At 43.4% G+C, this 25,240-nt stretch overlaps 1 protein-coding gene across 17 annotated transcripts in view; it reads left to right on the top strand.

Annotated features, from left to right (window-relative positions):
• LOC106598423 (neuronal cell adhesion molecule) overlaps nucleotides 1–25,240 on the top strand; it is a 168,462-nt gene that overhangs the window by 129,708 nt on the left and 13,514 nt on the right. For 5 of the 17 annotated variants that reach the window (XM_082977863.1, XM_082977864.1, XM_082977869.1 and 2 more), the window contains 24 exons: nucleotides 1–146; nucleotides 658–675; nucleotides 1,277–1,382; nucleotides 4,348–4,541; nucleotides 6,265–6,387; nucleotides 6,641–6,811; nucleotides 9,700–9,811; nucleotides 10,084–10,268; nucleotides 11,162–11,293; nucleotides 11,700–11,843; nucleotides 12,049–12,160; nucleotides 13,380–13,546; nucleotides 14,378–14,525; nucleotides 14,828–14,952; nucleotides 15,747–15,776; nucleotides 16,216–16,317; nucleotides 19,529–19,726; nucleotides 20,405–20,475; nucleotides 20,629–20,854; nucleotides 21,426–21,541; nucleotides 21,785–21,989; nucleotides 22,444–22,566; nucleotides 22,752–22,928; nucleotides 23,557–23,592. The exon at nucleotides 1–146 is cut by the window's left edge and continues 50 nt beyond it. In XM_082977863.1, coding sequence (XP_082833989.1) covers nucleotides 53–146; nucleotides 658–675; nucleotides 1,277–1,382; nucleotides 4,348–4,541; nucleotides 6,265–6,387; nucleotides 6,641–6,811; nucleotides 9,700–9,811; nucleotides 10,084–10,268; nucleotides 11,162–11,293; nucleotides 11,700–11,843; nucleotides 12,049–12,160; nucleotides 13,380–13,546; nucleotides 14,378–14,525; nucleotides 14,828–14,952; nucleotides 15,747–15,776; nucleotides 16,216–16,317; nucleotides 19,529–19,726; nucleotides 20,405–20,475; nucleotides 20,629–20,854; nucleotides 21,426–21,541; nucleotides 21,785–21,989; nucleotides 22,444–22,566; nucleotides 22,752–22,928; nucleotides 23,557–23,592 — 3,115 coding nt within the window. In that variant the 5' untranslated portion in view covers nucleotides 1–52. The remainder of the gene's footprint in view (nucleotides 147–657; nucleotides 676–1,276; nucleotides 1,383–4,347; nucleotides 4,542–6,264; nucleotides 6,388–6,640; nucleotides 6,812–9,699; nucleotides 9,812–10,083; nucleotides 10,269–11,161; nucleotides 11,294–11,699; nucleotides 11,844–12,048; nucleotides 12,161–13,379; nucleotides 13,547–14,377; nucleotides 14,526–14,827; nucleotides 14,953–15,746; nucleotides 15,777–16,215; nucleotides 16,318–19,528; nucleotides 19,727–20,404; nucleotides 20,476–20,628; nucleotides 20,855–21,425; nucleotides 21,542–21,784; nucleotides 21,990–22,443; nucleotides 22,567–22,751; nucleotides 22,929–23,556; nucleotides 23,593–25,240) is intronic. The other 12 variants (XM_082977866.1, XM_082977877.1, XM_082977867.1 and 9 more) reach the window with 7 other exon arrangements.

Below are 25,240 nucleotides of genomic sequence, written 5' to 3'. Positions count from 1 at the left end.
TTGTGGAGAGCTCTGACCAGGGGGGAAGACTTTTAACGTGACACGCTGGACCATGGACAGGAAGTGGAAATGGGTGCTGAGCAGCGGTGCTTTGCTGGTGATATTCCTTGGTCGCATGACCACAGCCTTAGAAGTGCCTCTTGACCGTAAGTACAGCAGGATATGGTGACTGTAGATCACAATATTGAATGGGTACTGTATTATTTTGTTACTGGAATTATTTGTTTTCAGATTTCATGACATTACTGGTTACAAGTTAGTATATAGAGGGTTTGGAAGCATCCAGTCAATTTACCATAGATACAGTAGCTCCCGTCCAGTGACTTGCATCTCAACAACACTGTATGGTGACATGATATGCATGTTGGGACAGATCTCACATGATGATTTAGTTCAACCACAGTGGAGAGGAATCCTCTAGTACTGTCTTGCCACATTGTATGCATCCCAAATGGCACCCTAATCCCTTTATAGTGCACTACTTCTGACCAGAGCCCTATGCACGCTGGTCAAAAGTAGTGCACTACAGTATATAGGGAATAGGCTGTCATTTGGCACTCAGACATTACCCACATTATCTTTATCTGCCTGTTGACTAATACTTAGCTTTCCTCACCTTCCGCAACGTTTTTATGACCATTCATGGGGGACAAAAAGCTAAGGTTCTGGAAGGATGTAAGTGATGGGTCCATGACTCTGACTCTGCTGTGAGATGTGCTGTGGAGTGATGGAGTGTGGAGATCTTACTGTTGTGGGGATTGGAGTGACGTTGCTAAATTTGCATGCAGCTATTTTGGCCCCTGTGTTTACAAACAAGCTTTTTATTGAGGTTTGTGATTTCATGTTTGTTACTGATGTTTGAACCATTTAATTGAATGGGAATACAATTATCATCCATAGGAATAATAAGATGAAGTGATGATATACATGTAGCATGTTCTCTAGTTGTCTAGTAGTCCACTAGACAATGTGCTGTGGTTGATCGCTACAGGAAGTGTTTGCTGCATCTTATCCTGCTGAGTGCATGCTCTTTACTTTTCCTTCCATTTGATTTAATGCTGGCTAACGTGTTGCTAACGTGTTGCTAACGTGTTGCTAACGTGTTGCTAACGTGTTGCGTCTGCTTCTCTCTCTGAGTGAGTGTGTGTGTGTGCATATGTGTGTGTTTGTGAGTGTGTGTGTCTCTCTCTCACTGTGTGTGTGTGTGTGTACATTGTGGAGTGAAGTGTGTATAGATTTACCTCTGTTTAACACTCCTCTTACCCCTCTCCTCCAGTACCACAGCCTCCCACTATAACCCACCAATCACCTAAGGATTTCATCATCGACCCTCGGGAGAACATCCTCATCTACTGTGAGGCCAAAGGGAAGCCGCATCCCAGGTGAGTGGAATGCTGTGTGAATAAATCCCCATGGAGACCATTACCATAGAGACCCATCGTCCATCGCTTTAGTAACACTTGACTGTGACACCTGACTGCGCCTAACTACCTACAGTTAAGTAGAAACTCCCTCTTGAGGGTCTCTACACTCTTAGAAATAAAAGGTGGTATCTTGAATCAAAAAGGGTTATTTGGCTGTCCCCATAGGAGAACCCTTTAAGGTTACAGATACACCATTAGACACACCACCACCTACAGTACTGACCCTCAAGAGGAGGTTTCTAAACCATTAGATACACCACCTACAGTACTGACCCTCAAGAGGAGGTTTCTAAACCATTAGATACATCACCACCTACAGTACTGACCCTCAAGAGGAGGTTTCTAAACTTTTAGATACACCACCTACAGTACTGACCCTCAAGAGGAGGTTTCTAAACTTTTAGATACACCACCTACAGTACTGACCCTCAAGAGGAGGTTTCTAAACCATTAGATACACCACCTACAGTACTGACCCTCAAGAGGAGGTTTCTAAACCATTAGATACACCACCTACAGTACTGACCCTCAAGAGGAGGTTTCTAAACTATTAGATACACCACCTACAGTACTGACCCTCAAGAGGAGGTTTCTAAACTATTAGATACATCACCACCTACAGTACTGACCCTCAAGAGGAGGTTTCTAAACCATTAGATACACCACCTACAGTACTGACCCTCAAGAGGAGGTTTCTAAACCATTAGATACATCACCACCTACAGTACTGACCCTCAAGAGGAGGTTTCTAAACTATTAGATACACCACCTACAGTACTGACCCTCAAGAGGAGGTTTCTAAACCATTAGAAACACCACCTACAGTACTGACCCTCAAGAGGAGGTTTCTAAACCATTAGATACACCACCTACAGTACTGACCCTCAAGAGGAGGTTTCTAAACTATTAGATACATCACCACCTACAGTACTGACCCTCAAGAGGAGGTTTCTAAACTATTAGATACATCACCACCTACAGTACTGACCCTCAAGAGGAGGTTTCTAAACTATTAGATACACCACCTACAGTACTGACCCTCAAGAGGAGGTTTCTAAACCATTAGATACACCACCTTGTCACGTCCTGACCAACAGAGGGAGCAATTGGATTAGTTTTGGTCAGGATGTGGCAGGGTTTTGTGTGTTAAGTGTTGTGTTGGTGATTGGACTCCCAATTGAAGGCAGGTGTGTTGAGTTGCCTTTGATTGGGAGTCCTATATAGTAGTGTGTGTTTTTCTTTGGGGTTGTGGGTAGTTGTTCTTGCATTGCGTTTTGTGTGCCTGCAAGACTGTTGCTGTCGTCTATTGTTTTTGTCCGGTGGATGCTTTACTCCTTTTTTGAATTAAAATATGAGTATCCACATTCCTGCTGCGCCTTGGTCCATTTCTGAAGACAGCTGTGACACACCTACAGTACTGACCCTCTAGAGGAGGTTTCTAAACCATTAGATACACCACCTACAAGTACTGACCCTCAAGAGGAGGTTTCTAAACCATTAGATACACCACCTACAGTACTGACCCTCAAGAGGAGGTTTCTAAACTATTAGATACATCACCTACAGTACTGACCCTCAAGAGGAGGTTTCTAAACCATTAGATACACCACCTACAGTACTGACCCTCAAGAGGAGGTTTCTAAACCATTAGATACACCACCTACAGTACTGACCCTCAAGAGGAGGTTTCTAAACTATTAGATACATCACCACCTACAGTACTGACCCTCAAGAGGAGGTTTCTAAACTATTAGATACACCACCTACAGTACTGACCCTCAAGAGGAGGTTTCTAAACCATTAGATACACCACCTTGTCACGTCCTGACCAGCAGAGGGAGCAATTGGATTAGTTTTGGTCAGGATGTGGCAGGGTTTTGTGTGTTAAGTGTTGTGTTGGTGATTGGACTCCCAATTGAAGGCAGGTGTGTTGAGTTGCCTTTGATTGGGAGTCCTATATAGTAGTGTGTGTTTTTCTTTGGGGTTGTGGGTAGTTGTTCTTGCATTGCGTTTTGTGTGCCTGCAAGACTGTTGCTGTCGTCTATTGTTTTTGTCCGGTGGATGCTTTACTCCTTTTTTGAATTAAAATATGAGTATCCACATTCCTGCTGCGCCTTGGTCCATTTCTGAAGACAGCTGTGACACACCTACAGTACTGACCCTCTAGAGGAGGTTTCTAAACCATTAGATACACCACCTACAGTACTGACCCTCAAGAGGAGGTTTCTAAACTATTAGATACATCACCACCTACAGTACTGACCCTCAAGAGGAGGTTTCTAAACCATTAGATACACCACCTACAGTACTGACCCTCAAGAGGAGGTTTCTAAACTATTAGATACATCACCTACAGTACTGACCCTCAAGAGGAGGTTTCTAAACCATTAGATACACCACCTACAGTACTGACCCTCAAGAGGAGGTTTCTAAACCATTAGATACATCACCACCTACAGTACTGACCCTCAAGAGGAGGTTTCTAAACCATTAGATACACCACCTACAGTACTGACCCTCAAGAGGAGGTTTCTAAACCATTAGATACATCACCACCTACAGTACTGACCCTCAAGAGGAGGTTTCTAAACCATTAGATACACCACCTACAGTACTGACCCTCAAGAGGAGGTTTCTAAACCATTAGATACACCACCTACAGTACTGACCCTCAAGAGGAGGTTTCTAAACTATTAGATACACCACCTACAGTACTGACCCTCAAGAGGAGGTTTCCAAATGAATCACATGATTCCCAATGACTAGTCATTGTTATTCAGCCCTATTCCATGTAGTGTCAATTACATTTTCTACTGTACTGTACTGTACTGTGCTGTACTGTACTGTACTCTACTCTACTCTACTCTACTCTACTCTACTCTACTCTACTCTAGCCTACTTTAACCCCTTATGTTTCATCCAGCTTTTCCTGGACACGGAATGGGACACATTTTGACGTGGAGAAGGACTCTAAGGTGTTGATGAAGCCGAGCTCAGGGACGCTGGTCATAGACATCAGTGGGGAGAAGGCTGAGGCCTACGAGGGGATATACCAGTGTACCGCACGCAACGAGCACGGGACTGCAGTTTCCAACAACATCGTCATCAGACAGTCGAGTAAGAACCGTTATTTCCAACTGTTACTGAGCCTGTCTTTACCCTGAGCCTGTCTTTAACCTGAGCCTGTCTTTAACCTTAGCCTGTCTTTAACCTTAGCCTGTCTTTACCCTGAGCCTGTCTTTACCCTGAGCCTGTCTTTACCCAGAGCCTGTCTTTAACCTTAGCCTGTCTTTAACCTTAGCCTGTCTTTACCCTGAGCCTGTCTTTAACCTGAGCCTGTCTTTAACCTTAGCCTGTCTTTAACCTTAGCCTGTCTTTACCCTGAGCCTGTCTTTACCCTGAGCCTGTCTTTACCCAGAGCCTGTCTTTAACCTTAGCCTGTCTTTAACCTTAGCCTGTCTTTAACCTTAGCCTGTCTTTAACCTTAGCCTGTCTTTACCCTGAGCCTGTCTTTAACCTTAGCCTGTTTTTAACCTTAGCCTGTTTTTAACCTTAGCCTGTTTTTAACCTTAGCCTGTCTTTAACCATAGCCTGTTTTTAACCTTAATCTGTCTTTAACCTGAGCCTGTCTTTAACCTTAGCCTGTTTTTAACCTTAGCCAACCTTAGTACAACTCTTTTACCCTGGGATTCCAGCCATAACAAACCTATCCACTTTGTAAACTCTCCCTGAAGGAATGATGAATCTGTATTGAACAAGTATTACAATCAGCAGATATTTTCAATGTCTTTACAGATTATAGTTAACCATTCTGATATTTTAAAGACATAACTCACTGTTGTACATTTTAAACAGGGCCCCTACCTCCCTGTAGAACATTTTAAACAGGGCCCCTACCTCCCTGTAGAACATTTTAAACAGGGCCCCTACCTCCCTGTTGTACATTTTAAACAGGGCCCCTACCTCCCTGTAGAACATTTTAAACAGGGCCCCTACCTCCCTGTTGTACATTTTAAACAGGGCCCCTACCTCCCTGTTGAACATTTTAAACAGGGCCCCTACCTCCCTGTTGTACATTTTAAACAGGGCCCCTACCTCCCTGTTGTACATTTTAAACAGGGCCCCTACCTCCCTGTAGAACATTTTAAACAGGGCCCCTACCTCCCTGTTGTACATTTTAAACAGGGCCCCTACCTCCCTGTAGAACATTTTAAACAGGGCCCCTACCTCCCTGTAGAACATTTTAAACAGGGCCCCTACCTCCCTGTTGAACATTTTAAACAGGGCCCCTACCTCCCTGTAGAACATTTTAAACAGGGCCCCTACCTCCCTGTAGAACATTTTAAACAGGGCCCCTACCTCCCTGTAGAACATTTTAAACAGGGCCCCTACCTCCCTGTTGTACATTTTAAACAGGGCCCCTACCTCCCTGTTGTACATTTTAAACAGGGCCCCTACCTCCCTGTTGAACATTTTAAACAGGGCCCCTACCTCCCTGTTGAACATTTTAAACAGGGCCCCTACCTCCCTGTTGTACATTTAAACAGGGCCCCTAACTCCCTGTTGTACAGGGCCCCTACCTCCCTGTTGAACATTTTAAACAGGGCCCCTAACTCCCTGTTGTACAGGGCCCCTACATCCCTGTTGAACATTTTAAACAGGGCCCCTAACTCCCTGTTGTACAGGGCCCCTACCTCCCTGTTGAACATTTTAAACAGGGCCCCTACCTCCCTGTTGAACATTTTAAACAGGGCCCCTACCTCCAATTTTCCCTGTTGTACATTTTACACAGGGCCCCTACCTCACGGCTGTCTGTATGATGTCTGTTTGTGTGACACAGGGTCCCCCTTGTGGTCGAAGGAGAGGAAAGAGGCAATCATGGTACAGGTGGGAGTGTCTCTGGTGCTGCAGTGTCGACCCCCTGCAGGCCTGCCCCCTCCCATCATCTTCTGGATGGACAACAGTAAGTCTTCAAGGGGTTTCATACATTTCTACATCAGTGTTGTGTGTTGGCTTACATCCAGACAGTATGCTGTAAACTCCAATTCTAGAAGTCATATTGCCGGACTGTGCAATACAATGTGTTCTGAGATTATATAGGGTCTGTTTTTAGTTGTTAGTAAGCATCAATATTTAGTGTAATTGTATACAGTCATCATGTGTAAAATATTTCATGTGCTACATCATCTCTTCCTCTTCTCTCCCCCCCCCCGTAGACTTCCAGCGCCTGCCTCAGAACACGCGTGTGTCCCAGGCGTTAAACGGAGACCTGTACTTCTCTAACGTCCTATTGGACGACACCAGGAACGACTACATCTGTTACGCCCGCTTCCCCCACACACAGACCATCCAGCAGAAACAACCCATCACTGTCAAAGTCCTGGACAGTAAGTGTCCATCCCACTCAGCACAGAGGCTTTTAACCAGTCCCAGTGGGTTCCTAAACCTTAGATGTTTGCTGATCTGTAAGGTGGAAGCTCCACCTCTACACTGTTTATACCTATCGATACCCTTCAGATCTGTAAACAAGGGTTAGGGCCAAGGCGAAGGGAGCAAATTTGGGCAAGACGGTCTTTGTCCTGGGCTGTCCCTGGGTCCTCCCTTCCCTGAGTTGTCTGGTCCTATCTGAGTGTTAGCGGACACCTTGACATTTTGTCATTGTATGTTTACATGTTTCTGTGCATCTTCACATTGCCTTGTTTTGCAATATTTTAATATAGTGACAATCTTCTAGAATATTTTGTAATACTCATCATTGGAATGTGTGAGGGATTTTTTAACTGTCCTTTCATGTTGCTGTTGTTTGATGATATTTGTTTGATGATATCCCTTTCTCTAAACTGAATCTCCCCATGGTTGTTCCCTGTAGATGTCTATGTAGTACTGCATGCTCATGATGTTCTGATTGATTTTTACAGTGGATGCAATCAATGAAACTGTGGCAGCTATGTACAATTATACGAACAATTTATTTGTTGGTGAGTGCTGGTTTACCCCCTTACCCCAAAGTGAACCCAGCCCCATCCCAACTCCTCCTTTTATTCTAACCTACCTGGAATATACCTGACCCACCTGACTCCAACACCTGTAGTATAACCTACCTGGAATATACCTGACCCACCTGACTCCAACACCTGTAGTATAACCTACCTGGAATATACCTGACCCACCTAACTCCAACACCTGTAGTATAACCTACCTGGAATATACCTGACCCACCTGCCTCCAACACCTGTAGTATAACCTACCTGGAATATACCTGACCCACCTGACTCCAACACCTGTAGTATAACCTACCTGGCATATACCTGACCCACCTGACTCCAACACCTGTAGTATAACCTACCTGGAATATACCTGACCCACCTGACTCCAACACCTGTAGTATAACCTACCTGGAATATATCTGACCCACCTGACTCCAACACCTGTAGTATAACCTACCTGGAATATACCTGACCCACCTGCCTCCAACACCTGTAGTATAACCTACCTGGAATATACCTGACTCCAACACATGTAGTATAACCTACCTGGAATATACCTGACCCACCTGACTCCAACACCTGTAGTATAACCTACCTGGAGTATACCTGACCCACCTGACTCCAACACCTGTAGTATAACCTACCTGGAATATACCTGACCCACCTGACTCCAACACCTGTAGTATAACCTACCTGGAATATACCTGACCCACCTGACTCCAACACCTGTAGTATAACCTACCTGGAATATACCTGACCCACCTGCCTCCAACACCTGTAGTATAACCTACCTGGAATATACCTGACCCACCTGACTCCAACACCTGTAGTATAACCTACCTGGAATATACCTGACCCACCTGCCTCCAACACCTGTAGTATAACCTACCTGGAATATACCTGACCCACCTGACTCCAACACCTGTAGTATAACCTACCTGGAATATACCTGACCAACCTGACTCCAACACCTGTAGTATAACCTACCTGGAATATACCTGACCTGATCATCTACTCCCAACCTCATCCAGTGTGACTAAATTAACATTGATAACATAATATAACAAAATAACATCAAACAATGTTAATTACATTCCATAACCAAACCCTCTCCCTTTACCCTGTACTGTGTTAACTTAGCTTACCTTCTCACTTGGAAAACCAAATGCCTAAAAGGTGGATTCATTTGTAGGAAACCCATCAAGAAAAAGCAACCAATCAAATCCATTTTCTTTACTGCAATGGATGTTCCTTTCTTTGGATGGATATTCCTTCCAAACCAATGGTATTCATCTACTAATGTTAACCAATGGGCATTCATCTACTAACGTTAACCATAAGCTTCTCATTAGTTTAGCATTATTCATAGTAAAAAGGATGCTCCTCCTAGTTTAAATTCAACACATAACCCAATAGTTAGATGATGAAATCCAAAGTGAAGCACACAGCATACAGGACTAGTATGATGAAACTCTTGTCTGAGCCGTATACAGTATTTTCTCCCTCTCTCATCTAGATCTTTCCATGTTCTTTTAATGTAAGTCTCTGACCCTGAAAAAGGCATGCATGGAAAGATCATTAAACACAATCTGTGTTCTGTCCATCCAATCAGCGGTTCACGTCAATGTGCTGTATACCACACATTCCCCCCAGCTCTACTCACTCAATCTAGTCTCATTGTAAAATGACTGCAAGAGATTTACCAAGACCTTTCAGTAAGGGCTTGCTTAGGGCTAAACATGTCAGAATCATAGCAGCCGTAGCTAGCATGAGGCTAAAATCTGTCATATGATTATATCGAGGAAGGATACTAAGTGAGAGATCCTAGATCCCTTGGTTGTCATGGCAACAGATTGACGACTGGACGGCCTGACTCTCCAGGTGTTGTGTGTCTACTTTAGACCAGTGGTCCTATATAGTGCACTATGGGGAAAAGGGAGCCATTTGGGAAGCAGCCTGTGAAAGGGCCAACGTAGGGCCTGCCTGGCTACAGTTAACTCATTATATATCCACTATCACAGTCCATAACAGCACGGGATATTACTACTATCCTTTAATAGTCTATATGCCGCTGGTGCTGGACTACTGGCTCTACGAACTGAATGGTCACAGCTAGCTACAGACAGTTATAGCCTTTCCACAATTCAGCAACTATATTTACCCACCACCCAGGTCAGTGAAGTACTATTTAGCTTGGCTCAGCTCGGATTGGCTCAGTAGTGTGAACAGGGTATAAGAGGGTGTGGTTCTGGTGGTGAGATGATTGTGTTTCCTGTCCTGTTCTCCAGACAGTCCATCGGGGGAGCGGCGACCCAGCTTCATGGCTCCTCTGGGGCGGAGCAGCACCCAGATGGCCCTGAGGGGAGGGGTTCTGGAGCTAGAGTGTATCGCTGAAGGACTGTAAGTACGCCCACAACACTGCATGAACAAGACTGCTGGGCACAAGGTTTTTACTTCTGTTTTTGCACAAGGGCAGGTTGATTTGTTTAATCTTTGTATGTGACATTCAGCAATACTACTTTGTTGCCTTGTCAAGACAACAACATGTTTGGTATTGCAAAATCAGGCTGGTTACCTAGACAACATTTGACTAGCTGTCTGTCTGTTCTTGGACTGTGGACAATACACAGATATTGGTAAGTGATTTATTTTGTTGATGTTGTTTCTGCTAGCCCGACTCCGGAGGTGTCCTGGTATAAGGAGAGTGGCGATCTTCCTAGCAGCCGGATGTCCTTCCACAACTTCCAGAAGACGTTGAAGATCGCAGATGTGATGGAGGCGGACGCCGGGGACTACCGCTGCACGGCCAAGAACAGCCTAGGTTCCGCCCATCACACCATCAAAGTCAACGTCAAAGGTCTGTGACACAACGAAGAGTTTGGGCTAGAGGGAATTTGTGGAGAAATGTTCCTAACACTAGTACCTTTACAGTGTTACCGTAACAGTAATGTTCCTAACACTAGTACCTTTACAGTGTTACCGTAACAGTAATGTTCCTAACACTAGTACCTTTACAGTGTTACCGTAAGAGTAATGTTCCTAACACTAATACCTTTACAGTGTTACCGTAACAGTAATGTTCCTAACACTAGTACCTTTACAGTGTTACCGTAACAGTAATGTTCCTAACACTAGTACCTTTACAGTGTTACCGTAACAGTAATGTTCCTAACACTAGTACCTTTACAGTGTTACCGTAACAGTAATGTTCCTACCACTAGTACCTTTACAGTGTTACCGTAACAGTAATGTTCCTAACACTAGTACCTTTACAGTGTTACCGTAACAGTAATGTTCCTAACACTAGTACCTTTACAGTGTTACCGTAACAGTAATGTTCCTAACACTAGTACCTTTACAGTGTTACTGTAACAGTAATGTTCCTAACACTAGTACCTTTACAGTGTTACCGTAACAGTAATGTTCCTAACACTAGTACCTTTACAGTGTTACCGTAACAGAAATGTTCCTAACACTAGTACCTTTACAGTCTTACCGTAACAGTAATGTTCCTAACACTAGCACCTTTACAGTGTTACCGTAACAGTAATGTTCCTAACACTAGTACCTTTACAGTGTTACCGTAACAGTAATGTTCCTAACACTAGCACCTTTACAGTGTTACCGTAACAGTAATGTTCCTAACACTAGTACCTTTACAGTGTTACCGATTTTAAAAGGGGTATTCTACAGGTCTGTCCCTCTCTCTCTCTTTCTCTGACTATCTTTCACCCCCCCTTCCCCCCCCAGCGGCTCCGTTCTGGATCAGTGCCCCCAGGAACCTGATCCTGGCCCCGAAGGAGACGGGCATCCTTACCTGCAGGGTCAGTGGAGACCCCAAGCCCCAAATCGCCTGGTCCGTCAACGGAGTCCCCGTCGAAGGTGAGTCTAGTACACTTCCACCCCAGACAGAGGCTCAATGGAACGAATCCTAACTGGAGAAATGCACACTGAAGCGTACATTTACATTTTAGTAATTTAGCAAACGCTCTTATCCAGAGAGATTTATAGTCCGTGTGTTTCACTTAAATAGGTAGAACAGCTGCAGAGCTCATATCCTATTGCATAAATCATTCATTGATGTCAATGAGGGATTTGCACAAAATATGGTGCTGCGCGCAAGTAGAGTATCCAATCAAATTAGGATTCATCCCCTATGTGGCCAGAGCACACATCTATATGATGTTATCTCTCAAGTGAGTATGAACATCCAGATGTGCAGGAGGAAGAGTGAGCAGAGGATTGAATGTGTGACATACTGTATATCTAGCCTGTGATCCCTTGATAGACTCTCCAAAGGACATGAGTCGGAAGGTGGAGGACGACACAGTGATTCTGAGCGACGTCCAGACTGGCTCCAGCGCTGTCTACCAGTGCAACGCCTCCAATGAGTTTGGCTACCTGCTGGCTAATGCTTTTGTCAATGTGCTTGGTGAGTTACTGGAAACACAACCATTGAATCTGCCTTTTAGAATCAGAATATTAAGTCAATAAACAAATAAAAACTCTAAACTCTTGAGCTTTACAACTCTTGAACATTGTTTTGGCCAATGAGAGCATTTTGTGTTCGCTGCATCATTCTCATGTCACGTTATGGTATAGTAATCATTATCAATATTATTTGTTTCTGTTTTCAGCCGAAGCACCAAGGGTGCTGACTCCCCCCAACAATGTGTACCAGGTCATCACCAACAATCCTGCCTTCCTGGACTGTGCCTCGTTCGGCTCGCCCATACCAACCATCACATGGTTAGTCCATCTGGCTCTAAGTCTTGCAAGCCAGCCAGCCAGCCAGACTCTAGTCTCACAAGCCAGCCAGCCAGACAGACTCTAGTCTCACAAGCCAGTCAGTCAGACTCTAGTCTCACAAGCCAGTCAGTCAGATTCTAGTCTCACAAGCCAGCCAGCCAGACTCTAGTCTCACAAGCCAGCCAGCCAGACAGACTCTAGTCTCACAAGCCAGTCAGTCAGTTTGCCATCTTGCTTATAAAGTAGGTATAGTACGTCTCCAGTGGTTGCCCAGTAGCTTTTCCACAATCTCAATAACCTTTCTCACAAGAGACACCCCTTAGGGATGTTGTAAAGGGCACTCTGTTAACACTACTCTGTTAACACCACTCTGTTAACACCTATCTGTTAACACCTATCTGTTAAATCTGTTAACACCGCTCTGTTAACACCACTCTGTTAACACCACTCTGTTAACACCACTCTGTTAACACCTATCTGTTAACACCTATCTGGTAACACCACTCTGTTAACACCACTCTGGTAACACCACTCTGTTAACACCACTCTGTTAACAACGCTCTGTTAACACCACTCTGTTAACACCACTCTGTTAACACCACTCTGTTAACAACACTCTGTTAACACCACGCTGTTAACACCACTCTGTTAACACCTCTCTGTTAACTCCACTCTGTTAACACCACTCTGTTAACACCACTCTGTTAACAAATATCTGGTAACACCACTCTGTTAACACCACTCTGGTAACACCACTCTGTTAACACCACTCTGTTAACAACGCTCTGTTAACACCACTCTGTTAACACCACTCTGGTAACACCACTCTGGTAACACCACTCTGTTAACACCACTCTGTTAACACCACTCTGTTAACAACGCTCTGTTAACACCGCTCTGTTAACACCGCTCTGTTAACACCGCTCTGTTAACACCACTCTGTTAACACCACTCTGTTAACACGTTAATGTTAACACCTCTCTGTTAACTCCACTCTGGTTACTCCACTCTGGTAACACCACTGCACTTCCTAATGGAGTTCACTGAGGCTAGTGTGATTGTGAACAGAGAGCTGCTAAATGAATATCACACAGTGTCCTGTAAAGTCCTACAGTCACAAACTGTTCTACATGATCTTCTCCTAAAGAACTGAGCTGATGAATAACTACATTGATGAAGTCTCACAGGGACCCAGTGTTCTAATGTGTTTCCTCTGCAGGTTTAAGGACAGCCAGACCAGTATCCTGAATAGAGACCCATATGTGATCCATAATAATGGTACCTTAGAGATCAACGTAGCCCAGTCCCTGAACAGTGGCAAGTACACCTGTATAGCCTCCAACAACCTGGGAACCAAGGAGAACCATGTCTACCTGGAGGTCAAAGGTCAGACAAGCCTGCTTATAACCTGATTATAATGATTTATGAATGTAGTTATGGACACTTATAATGCATTATGAATGTATTTATAGATGTTGAAATGCTTTATGGATGTATGTATAAATGTTATAATGCTTTATGGATGTATTTATAGATGTTATAATGCTTTATGAATATAGTTATAGACACTTATAATGCTTTATGGATGCATGTATAGATGTTATAATGCTTTATGAATGTATTTATAGATGTTATAATGCTTTATGAATATAGTTATAGACACAATGCTTTATAGATGTATTTGTAAATGTTATAATGCCTTATGAATATAGTTATAGACACTTATAATGCTTTATGGATGTATTTATAGATGTTATAATGCTTTATGAATGTAGTTATAGATGTTTATGACCATCTATCACCTATGGCTGTGTTGTGCATTATTGTGTATTATGCACATAGCTCATAAGGTGTTATGAATGCGCTTATGGTGCATTATGAATGTAGTTATAGACACTTATAATGCATTATGAATGTAGTTATAGACACTTATAATGCATTATGAATGTAGTTATGGACACTTATAATGCATTATGAATGTAGTTATGGGCACTTATTATGCATTATGAATGTAGTTATAGACACTTATAATGCATTATGAATGTAGTTATAGACACTTATAATGCATTATGAATGTATTTATAGACACTTATAATGCATTATGAATGTAGTTATAAATGTTATAATGCATTATGAATGTAGTTCTAGATGTTATAATGCGTTATTAAGAGGGTATTCATATGAAGTGTAACCATATATGTGTGTATTGTCCTTCAGAGCCGACGAGGATCCTGGCCCAGCCAGAGTACATGGTGGTCCAGAGGAACAGGAAGGCAGTGTTTGAGTGTAAAGTTAAACACGACCCCACCCTGATCCCCACCATGAACTGGCTCAAAGACAACGGAGAGCTGCCTGACGACGAGAGGTACTGTAGACCATCTCCTCTATACACACCTTCTCTCTATAGATATGGGTCTGCTATAGGCCAGTGGTGGTCAACCCTAGTCCAGGAGAGATAACGTCCTCCCTGATTCTGACACACCTCATTCTACTAATCAAACTGCTCCTCAGGCCCTCCTCAGGCCCTCCTCAGGCCCCTGCATTAGGTGTGTTACAGCAGGGCTGGAGCAAAAGCCTGAAAAAATCATGTATTTGTTAAATGTATGATTGGATGAGGAGGTTACTGTAAGCATGATTGTCTGACTGTGTGTGGTGGTGTTATGTTAGGTTCTTGGTGGACACTGACAGTCTGACCATCAACGACGTGACAGAGGAGGACGAGGGAACTTACACCTGTGTCATGAACACCACCCTGGACCAGGACTCAGCTAGCGCCATGCTCACCGTCGTTGGTGGGTTTACCTTTATACTTCACATGATGTTTAGCTAACTTATCTTAGGATATACAACACATTGTATCCTTTCATCGTTCTATCAGCTACCTATATTCTATGTCCTCTAGTTACTCTAATGACCATTTGATATGTTTCATCTCTGTGGTAGACACGCATGTACATGTTCTGAATAGTCTGTTAACATCTTTATTTCAATACTTTGTAGTCTGATCTAATGCTCACAGAGTTGTACTACTACAGTGTAGTTATATTGATGATTGACTATAGTAACACTAGTATTTCATAACCAATACTAGAGTGTTGTAATATTGATGATTGACTATAGTAACACTAGTATTTCATAACCAATACTAGAGTGTTGTAATATTGATGATTGACTATAGTAACACTAGTATTTCATAACCAATACTAGAGTGTTGTAATATTGATGATTGACTATAGTAACACTAGTATTTCATAACCAATACTAGAGTGTTGTAATATTGATGATTGACTATAGTAACACTAGTATTTCATAACCAATACTAGAGTGTTGTAATATTGATGATTGACTATAGTAACAGTAGTATTTCATAACCAATACTAGAGTGTTGTAATACTGATGATTGACTATAGTAACACTAGTATTTCATAACCAATACTAGAGTGTTGTAATACTGATGATTGACTATAGTAACACCAGTATTTCATAACCTTCCTGTTGCTGTGTAGTCCTATTCTTCCTCTCTCTGAGACCAGTGTTTTGTCACTAACCTCTCACTCCTATCTGACTCCTGTCCTTGCTCTCTCAGAGGCTACTCCAACTCCTGCTATTGTCTACGGTAAACAACTCTAGTCCTGTTGGCCATATCATCATCATCATTCCTCATCCACTCCTCTCCCTCAGTCCTGAGTGTGTGAGAGCTGACCTTCACCCTTACTGTAGCAGTCCTGTCCGTTTTGTTAGCATGCTATGGCTCTGTTGTGATGCTACTGCAGTGGCATATTGACGTCCGTGACCAGAGAGAACCAGTCTGTGTGTGTTTGAAGTGTCTGGTGTATCATTAGATTGATTCAGTAGTGTGATGAGTATTATTAGTAATAGTAGTAACTATGTCCATCTGACTATTGTGTTTTGGGTTGGAGTTGGATCCTGCTCATTTTGGACTCACGCTCACTTACTCCGTTTATCAAACAAGGCATGCTGACTCCCACCCCCCAAAGCATCAGGTGACCTTGTTGTTGTAGTGAGTGGTACTGACACTGTGTTTTCCTCTCCAGAGGAACCAGACCCCCCTACAGACCTGGAGCTGACTGACCAGAGAGAGAGGAGCGTCCAGCTCACCTGGATACCTGGGGACGAACACAACAGCCCCACACAGAGTACTGTATTATAATGAACACAACCTTCAACACAGAGTACTGTATTATAATGAACACAACAGCCCTACACAGGGTACTGTATTATAATGAACACAACAGCCCTACACAGAGTACTGTATTATAATGAACATAACAGCCCCACACAGAGTACTGTATTATAATGAACACAACCTTCAACACAGAGTACTGTATTATAATGAACACAACAGCCCTACACAGGGTACTGTATTATAATGAACACAACAGCCCTACACAGAGTACTGTATTATAATGAACACAACAGCCCTACACAGAGTACTGTATTATAATGAACACAACAGCCCTACACAGAGTACTGTATTATAATGAACACAACAGCCCTACACAGAGTACTGTATTATAATGAACGCAACAGCCCCACAGAGTACTGTATTATAATGAACACAACAGCCCTACACAGAGTACTGCATTATAATGAACACAACAGCCCTACACAGAGTACTGTATTATAATGAACACAACAGCCCTACACAGAGTACTGTATTATAATGAACACAACAGCCCTACACAGAGTACTGTATTATAATGAACACAACAACCCTACACAGAGTACTGCATTATAATGAACACAACAGCCCTACACAGAGTACTGTATTATAATGAACACAACAGCCCTACACAGAGTACTGTATTATAATGAACACAACAGCCCCACACAGAGTACTGTATTATAATGAACACAACAGCCCCACACAGAGTACTGTATTATTGTCACGGATTTCGTCGTGGTGTTGAAGGGAGGACCAAAATGCAGCGGGTATGTGGATACTCATCTTTTTATTTAAACTCAGAAACGCATCCACATGGAAAAAACAATAAACAGTACTCACGACTAGACAGTGTAGCAGGCTCAATCAACGCAGTGCTCACAAACAATTACGAACCAACACACAGACAAACACACCCAATTAATATAGGAATCCCAATCAAAGGCAACACCACACACCTGCCTTCAATTGGAAGTCCACCCCAATTAACTATACATAGAACAACCCAACCTAGACAGAACATGCAAAACACAACTCCTTCTGCCAAGCCCTGACCAAAACTTATACACTTACTCCCTCTGCTGGTCAGGACGTGACATTTATAATGAACACAACAACCCTACACAGAGTACTGTATTATAATAAACACAACAGCCCCACACAGAGTACTGTATTATAATGAACACAACAGCCCTACACAGAGTACTGTATTATAATGAACACAACAGCCCTACACAGAGTACTGTATTATAATGAACACAACAGCCCTACACAGAGTACTGCATTATAATGAACACAACAGCCCTACACAGAGTACTGTATTATAATGAACACAACAGCCCTACACAGAGTACTGTATTATAATGAACACAACAGCCCTACACAGAGTACTGTATTATAATGAACACAACAGCCCTACACAGAGTACTGTATTATAATGAACACAACAGCCCTACACAGAGTACTGTATTATAATGAACACAACAGCCCTACACAGAGTACTGTATTATAATGAACACAACAGCCCTACACAGAGTACTGTATTATAATGAACACAACAGCCCTACACAGAGTACTGTATTATAATGAACACAACAGCCCTACACAGAGTACTGTATTATAATGAACACAACAGCCCTACACAGAGTACTGCATTATAATGAACACAACAGCCCTACACAGAGTACTGTATTATAATGAACACAACAGCCCTACACAGAGTACTGTATTATAATGAACACAACAGCCCTACACAGAGTACTGTATTATAATGAACACAACAGCCCTACACAGAGTACTGTATTATAATGAACACAACCTTCAACACAGAGTACTGTATTATAATGAACACAACAGCCCTACACAGAGTACTGTATTATAATGAACATAACAGCCCCACACAGAGTACTGTATTATAATGAACACAACAGCCCTACACAGAGTACTGTATTATAATGAACACAACAGCCCTACACAGAGTACTGTATTATAATGAACACGACAGGGTCACTACCGACCCAAGATCCAATCCATTTCCCTCCTCCATCTTCTAACCCCTCCTCCATGTTCTAACCCCTCCTCCATGTTCTAACCCCTCCTCCATGTTCTAACCCCTCCTCCATATTCTATCCCCTCCTCCATGTTCTAACCCCTCCTCCATATTCTATCCCCTCCTCCATGTTCTAACCCCTCCTCCATGTTCTAACCCCTCCTCCATGTTCTAACCCCTCCTCCATGTTCTAACCCCTCCTCCATGTTCTAACCCCTCCTCCATGTTCTAACCCCTTCTCCATGTTCTAACCCCTCCTCTATATTCTAACCCCTCCTCCATGTTCTAACCCCTCCTCCATGTTCTAACCCCTCCTCCATATTCTATCCCCTCCTCCATGTTCTAACCCCTCCTCTATATTCTAACCCCTCCTCCATGTTCTAACCCCTCCTCCATGTTCTAACCCCTCCTCCATGTTCTAACCCCTCCTCCATGTTCTAACCCCTCCTCCATCTTCTAACCCCTCCTCCATGTTCTAACCCCTCCTCCATATTCTAACCCCTCCTCCATGTTCTAACCCCTCCTCTATATTCTAACCCCTCCTCCATGTTCTAACCCCTCCTCTATATTCTAACCCCTCCTCCATGTTCTAACCCCTCCTCCATGTTCTAACCCCTCCTCCATGTTCTAACCCCTCCTCCATGTTCTAACCCCTCCTCCATGTTCTAACCCCTCCTCTATATTCTAACCCCTCCTCCATGTTCTAACCCCTCCTCCATGTTCTAACCCCTCCTCCATCTTCTAACCCCTCCTCCATGTTCTAACCCCTCCTCCATATTCTAACCCCTCCTCCATGTTCTAACCCCTCCTCTATATTCTAACCCCTCCTCCATGTTCTAACCCCTCCTCTATATTCTAACCCCTCCTCCATGTTCTAACCCCTCCTCCATGTTCTAACCCCTCCTCCATGTTCTAACCCCTCCTCCATGTTCTAACCCCTCCTCCATGTTCTAACCCCTCCTCCATGTTCTAACCCCTCCTCCATGTTCTAACCCCTCCTCCATATTCTAACCCCTCCTCCATGTTCTAACCCCTCCTCCATGTTCTAACCCCTCCTCCATGTTCTAACCCCTCCTCCATGTTGTCTCCCCTCCTCCATGTTCTAACCCCTCCTCCATGTTGTCTCCCCTCCCAGAGTTCCTAGTCCAGTATGAGGACCTGCTCCACCAGGCTGGGGTGTGGCACAACCTGACAGAGGAGGAGGGCACCAAGACCACGGCCCACCTGGACCTGTCTCCCTACGCCTACTACTCCTTCAGGGTTCTGGCCTTGAACCATGTGGGCTACAGCCAGCCCAGCCAGCCCTCCAGACAGTACAGGACCAACCCTGCAGGTAAAACTATACTGTGGATCTTACTTTATTGTCAAAGAAATGCAAATAGTCTGTTTTGAAACTGTAGAGGTTAGAGGTAGGGATGACTATAGAGGAGATGGTCAGAAGTGTTAGAGTGAGAGGTAGGGATGACTATAGAGGAAGATGGTCAGAAGTGTTAGAGTGAGAGGTAGGGATGACTATAGAGGAAGATGGTCAGAAGTGTTAGAGTGAGCGGTAGGGATGACTATAGAGGAGATGGTCAGAAGTGTTAGAGTGAGAGGTAGGGATGACTATAGAGGAGATGGTCAGAAGTGTTAGAGTGAGAGGTAGGGATGACTATAGAGGAGATGGTCAGAAGTGTTAGAGTGAGAGGTAGGGATGACTATAGAGGAGATGGTCAGAAGTGTTAGAGTGAGAGGTAGGGATGACTATAGAGGAGATGGTCAGAAGTGTTAGAGTGAGAGGTAGGGATGACTATAGAGGAGATGGTCAGAAGTGTTAGAGTGAGAGGTAGGGATGACTATAGAGGAGATGGTCAGAAGTGTTAGAGTGAGAGGTAGGGATGACTATAGAGGAGATGGTCAGAAGTGTTAGAGTGAGAGGTAGGGATGACTATAGAGTAAGAAGGTTCTGATGTACACTGTAGAAAAGGCAAGAGGTTTGGTCTGATCTGTGATCTGTTTGTGATTCTGTTAGCTCCAGATGTGAATCCAACAGATGTCCAAGGTGTTGGAACTGAACATAATAACTTAGTCATCTCATGGAAGGTAAGATCTGCTCCATCTAAAGTATAATCAGTATCATTAGTCTCTATTCAGCAGCCTACAGTGAGCATTCCTGACCCTATTCATGGTGTCACCATCTCACTATTATCCCAGTGATTCCAAGACCCCTCTTCCCCTGTAATATCTCTGCCATAGGAGCTGACAGGCCTCCAGTCCAACGGGCCAGGACTACAGTACAAGGTGAACTGGAGACAGAAGGATGTGGAGGAGGACTGGTCGTCTGAGACCGTGGCTAACGCCTCCAAGTATGTGGTGTCAGGCACGCCCACTTTCGTACCCTACGAGGTCAAAGTTCAGGCGGTGAACGACTACGGAAACGGACCAGCGCCTGAGGCGGTGGTGGGATACTCTGGAGAGGACGGTGAGTATTGTAGTATGTGTCTCTCTCTCTGTGTGTGTGTGTGTGTGTGTGTGTGTGTGTGTGTGTGTGTGTGTGTGTGTGTGTGTGTGTGTGTGTGTGTGTGTGTGTGTGTGTGTGTGTGTGTGTGTGTGTGTGTGTGTGTGTGTGTGTGTGTGTGTGTGTGTGTGTGTGTGTGTTTGTGTAGTCCCGTGTGGCTCAGTTGGTAGAGCATGGTGTTTAACGCCAGGGTTGTGGGTTCGATTCCCATGAAATGAAATGTATGCATTCACTACTGTAAGTCGCTCTGGATAAGAGCGTCTGCTAAATGACTAAAATGTAAAAAAAAATGTGTGTGTGTGTGTGTAGAGAGGACTGTGAGTACTACTACTGTACATGGGTAGGTCTATGTAACTGAGGAGGTTGTGAATGGACAGAGGAATGGTCATTTTCTAACTGAAAACTGTCACCATAAGTTCCAGTAACTTCTAGCTCCAATCATTTCTAGTTAGAATACAAATTAGAAGGTTGTTGTCAGGAAATATTTCATGCCAGTATGGAGTATAGTCTGTTGAAATCTTTGTCTGTCACTCAGTGCCCATGTCAGCCCCAGAGAGTGTCCAGGTGCTGGTTCAGAACGGGACACTAGCAGAGGTTCACTGGGAGCCTGTCCTCACCTCCATGGTCAGGGGACGACTCCAGGGCTACAAGGTACTGTATACAGCAACCAGAGATCCCTCACAATGTGGAGAAAGATTTATTATCACCACAATATATTGATACTTAAATACATACATCAGTTAGTTCGGGGGCAACATTCTGGTATGTTTGCCAAAATGCCCAGATCTTCCTGCAATCAGGAGGGAATAAGTAGGAAATCTGCCGATCATGGAACCAGGAAGAACCTGGTAATTTAGACCAGAATGTTTGTCTGATGTGTGTGTGGTCCTGCAGGTGTCCTACTGGCGTGAGCGTAGCCTCCACCAGGCAGAGGCACAGCAGGAGGAGCAGCAGGTGTTGGCCTTCAGTGGGAACAGGACTGACGGCAGACTACCAGGCCTCAAACCCTACAGCCTCTATACACTGAACATCAGGGTGGTCAACGGCAAGGGAGAGGGGCCCCTCAGCCCCAACCACAACTTTGAGACCCCAGAGGGAGGTAAGGGGCATCATTCAGACTCCTACTGTTGTTGGATAGATTCTCTGTGTTTAATCCATATACCAAAGGAGGCTGGTGAGGGGAGGATGGCTCATAATAATGAATGGAATGGATTAAATGGAATGGTAGACATGGAAACTAGATGTTTAATGTATTTGAGACCCTTCCATCCATTCCGCTCCAGCCATTACTATGAGCCCGTCCTCCCCATTTAAAGTTCCACCAGCCACCACTACCGTATACATATAGTCATGCATTGTGCTGTACTGTAGGAAGGGGCTGACTATGGGCTGGAAACAATGCTGACCATATCAGGTTAGAATGGTTTTGTCTGTACGTTACTGTATGGTTGTGTGCCTATGAATGATGGTTTTCTTTAGTTAATAAGTCATTTTGCATAATTGCATCCACACGTTATGACATTGTATTCATGTGTTTATCTGTGTGTGTTTAGTACCCGGTCCTCCTTCCTTCTTGCGTATAAAGAACACCAACATGGACTCTCTGACGCTGGAGTGGGGTCCTCCACAGGACAACAATGGTCGCCTCACCGGCTACACACTCAAATACCAGCCAGGTAAGTCTGCTGGGCAATTTGCTGCATTTTTATTGTTGCATCTGTGGCTGACCCTGGCTTCCAACCCTTCTGGGTGTGTATGTGTGTGTGCCTCACTGGATTGGTTTGAAATCAAAGGAAGCATTTCAATATCTTTATCCTTATGCATCTCTCTCTTGCTCTCTCCCCCCCTCCTCCTCTCTCAGTCAACAACTCCAATGAGCTTGGTCCCGTTGAGGAGATGACGTTCCCAGCCAATGAGACCACCATAACCCTGGCCGACCTCAAATACAGCACCCGCTATAAGTTCTACTTCAACGCTAAGACCATCAAGGGCTCCGGCCCAACCATCACAGAGGAGGCCATCACTATCATGGATGAAGGTGAGCTTTACGTAGAATGACATGTTATTGATTTATTTATTTAACCTTTCTTTAACTAAGCAAGTCAGTTAAGAACAAATTCTTATTTAGAATGACGGCCTACCCCGGCCAAACCAACGGGCAACACTAGAATGAAATACAACACTGAATGGCCATTGGCATGCCGGCAAGGTGATTGCACGACGGCCATCTTGGTCAAGGAATCTAATGTATCTCTATAGAGCTTTAGGTACTGTGAAAGCAAATTGTACAAAGTATTATGGGTGTGTTGAAGTTATTATTTGTCTCCACTCAACACTCTAAAGCTGCTGTCTATGAATTTGAGAGTGGTTTCTCTCAGATTGAGAGTCATTGTTTTCTCAGAGGTTAACACACTTTTCAGGTTGCATGGACTCTTTGACGTGTTCAAGTGTGGTAAAACTGTCACCCGTGTTGTTCGACCTGTATTGAATCATTCTGTTTTGCGTGAACTTGGTGAAATAAGACTTTGTCTTTAAAATGGGAACACGGTGGGATCTAGTTGACCTTTTTCCTTGCTCATCTACTTACATCACCTCTGCCTGTTTGTCTTCTCTTCTCTCTATCTCTCTTTATTCCTCTCTTTCTCTTTCTCCTCTTCTCTCTGAAGCCTTTATTCAGCAACCCATAGTAGATGTGGTCAAAGGTAAAATAAGTCTCTCAGCGGAAGCACCTGCATGTTCTACCAGTTACTAGACCCTGATAGACAGCTACTGTAGATCTGTCTGCATGTTCTACTGGTTACTAGACTCTGATAGATAGCTACTGTAGATCTGTCTGCATGTTCTACTGGTTACTAGACCCTGATAGATAGCTACTGTAGATCTGTCTGCATGTTCTACTGGTTACTAGACTCTGATAGATAGCTACTGTAGATCTGTCTGCATGTTCTACTGGTTACTAGACCCTGATAGATAGCTACTGTAGATCTGTCTGCATGTTCTACTAGGTAGAGAAACTAGACCCTGATAGATAGCTACTGTAGATCTGTCTGCATGTTCTACCATTCAGAGAAACTAGACCCTGATAGATAGCTACTGTAGATCTGTCTGCATGTTCTACCAGTTACTAGACCCTGATAGATAGCTACTGTATATCTGTCTGCATGTTCTACCAGTTACTAGACCCTGATAGATAGCTACTGAGGATCTGTCTGCATGTTCTACCAGTCAGAGAAACTAGACTCTGATAGATAGCTACTGTAATCTGTCTGCATGTGCCTTCCTCCATCATCAGTGAGCTGTAGCATGATGTACTACAGTACCCATAATGCTCTATGTTAGCTACTGTGGGAGTAGATGTTAACTCTAATGCTGCGTTCCAATAGCCAGTCTAGAATACTGCTTAGAATGCATGCCCCCAATGCATTTCCTCATTCTAAGTGGTAAAGTAAAGAAATCAGCCTGTTACTGCGTTCATTGCATCCGCAAGCACCAACCCTTATGTCCAATTCACCTTAAAAGACCTAAATGGATGAATAGCAATGTTGTAGGCTACTCATCTCTTTCATTCGCTCAGTCTTTCCCCTTCTTTTCTTGCCCTCGCTCATGAATTCATTCCATCACTGTACCATGTGTTTTATTAAGCCATCCTACATGATGTTAACTACTATAACTTCTATAACTACCTGTCCTATATGATGTTAACTACTATAACTACTATAACTACCTGTACTATATGATGTTAACTACTATAACTACCTGTCCTGTATGATGTTAACTACTATAACTATTATAACTACCTGTCCTGTATGACGTTAACTACTATAACTACCTGTCCTGTACGATGTTAACTACTATAACTACTATAACTGCCTGTCCTGTATGATGTTAACTACTATAACTACCTGTCCTGTACGATGTCAACTACTATAACTACTATAACTGCCTGTCCTGTATGATGTTAACTACTATAACTACAATAACTACTATAACTACCTGTCCTATATGATGTTAACTACTATAACTGCCTGTCCTGTATGATGTTAACTACTATAACTTCTATAACTACCTGTCCTGTATGATGTTAACTACTATAACTTCTATAACTACCTGTCCTGTATGATGTTAACTACTATAACTACTATAACTACCTGTCCTGTATGATGTTAACTACTATAACTACCTGTCCTGTATGATGTTAACTACTATAACTACTATAACTACCTGTCCTATATGATGTTAACTACTATAACTACTATAACTACCTGTCCTGTATGATAACTACTATAACTACCTGTCCTGTATGATGTTAACTACTATAACTACCTGTCCTGTATGATGTTAACTATTATA

This window comes from Salmo salar, chromosome 07 (genome assembly GCF_965601325.2).
Source record: "Salmo salar chromosome 07, fSalSal1, whole genome shotgun sequence".
NCBI lineage: Eukaryota > Metazoa > Chordata > Actinopteri > Salmoniformes > Salmonidae > Salmo > Salmo salar.
This window is presented reverse-complemented; position numbering and strand designations above follow the sequence as displayed.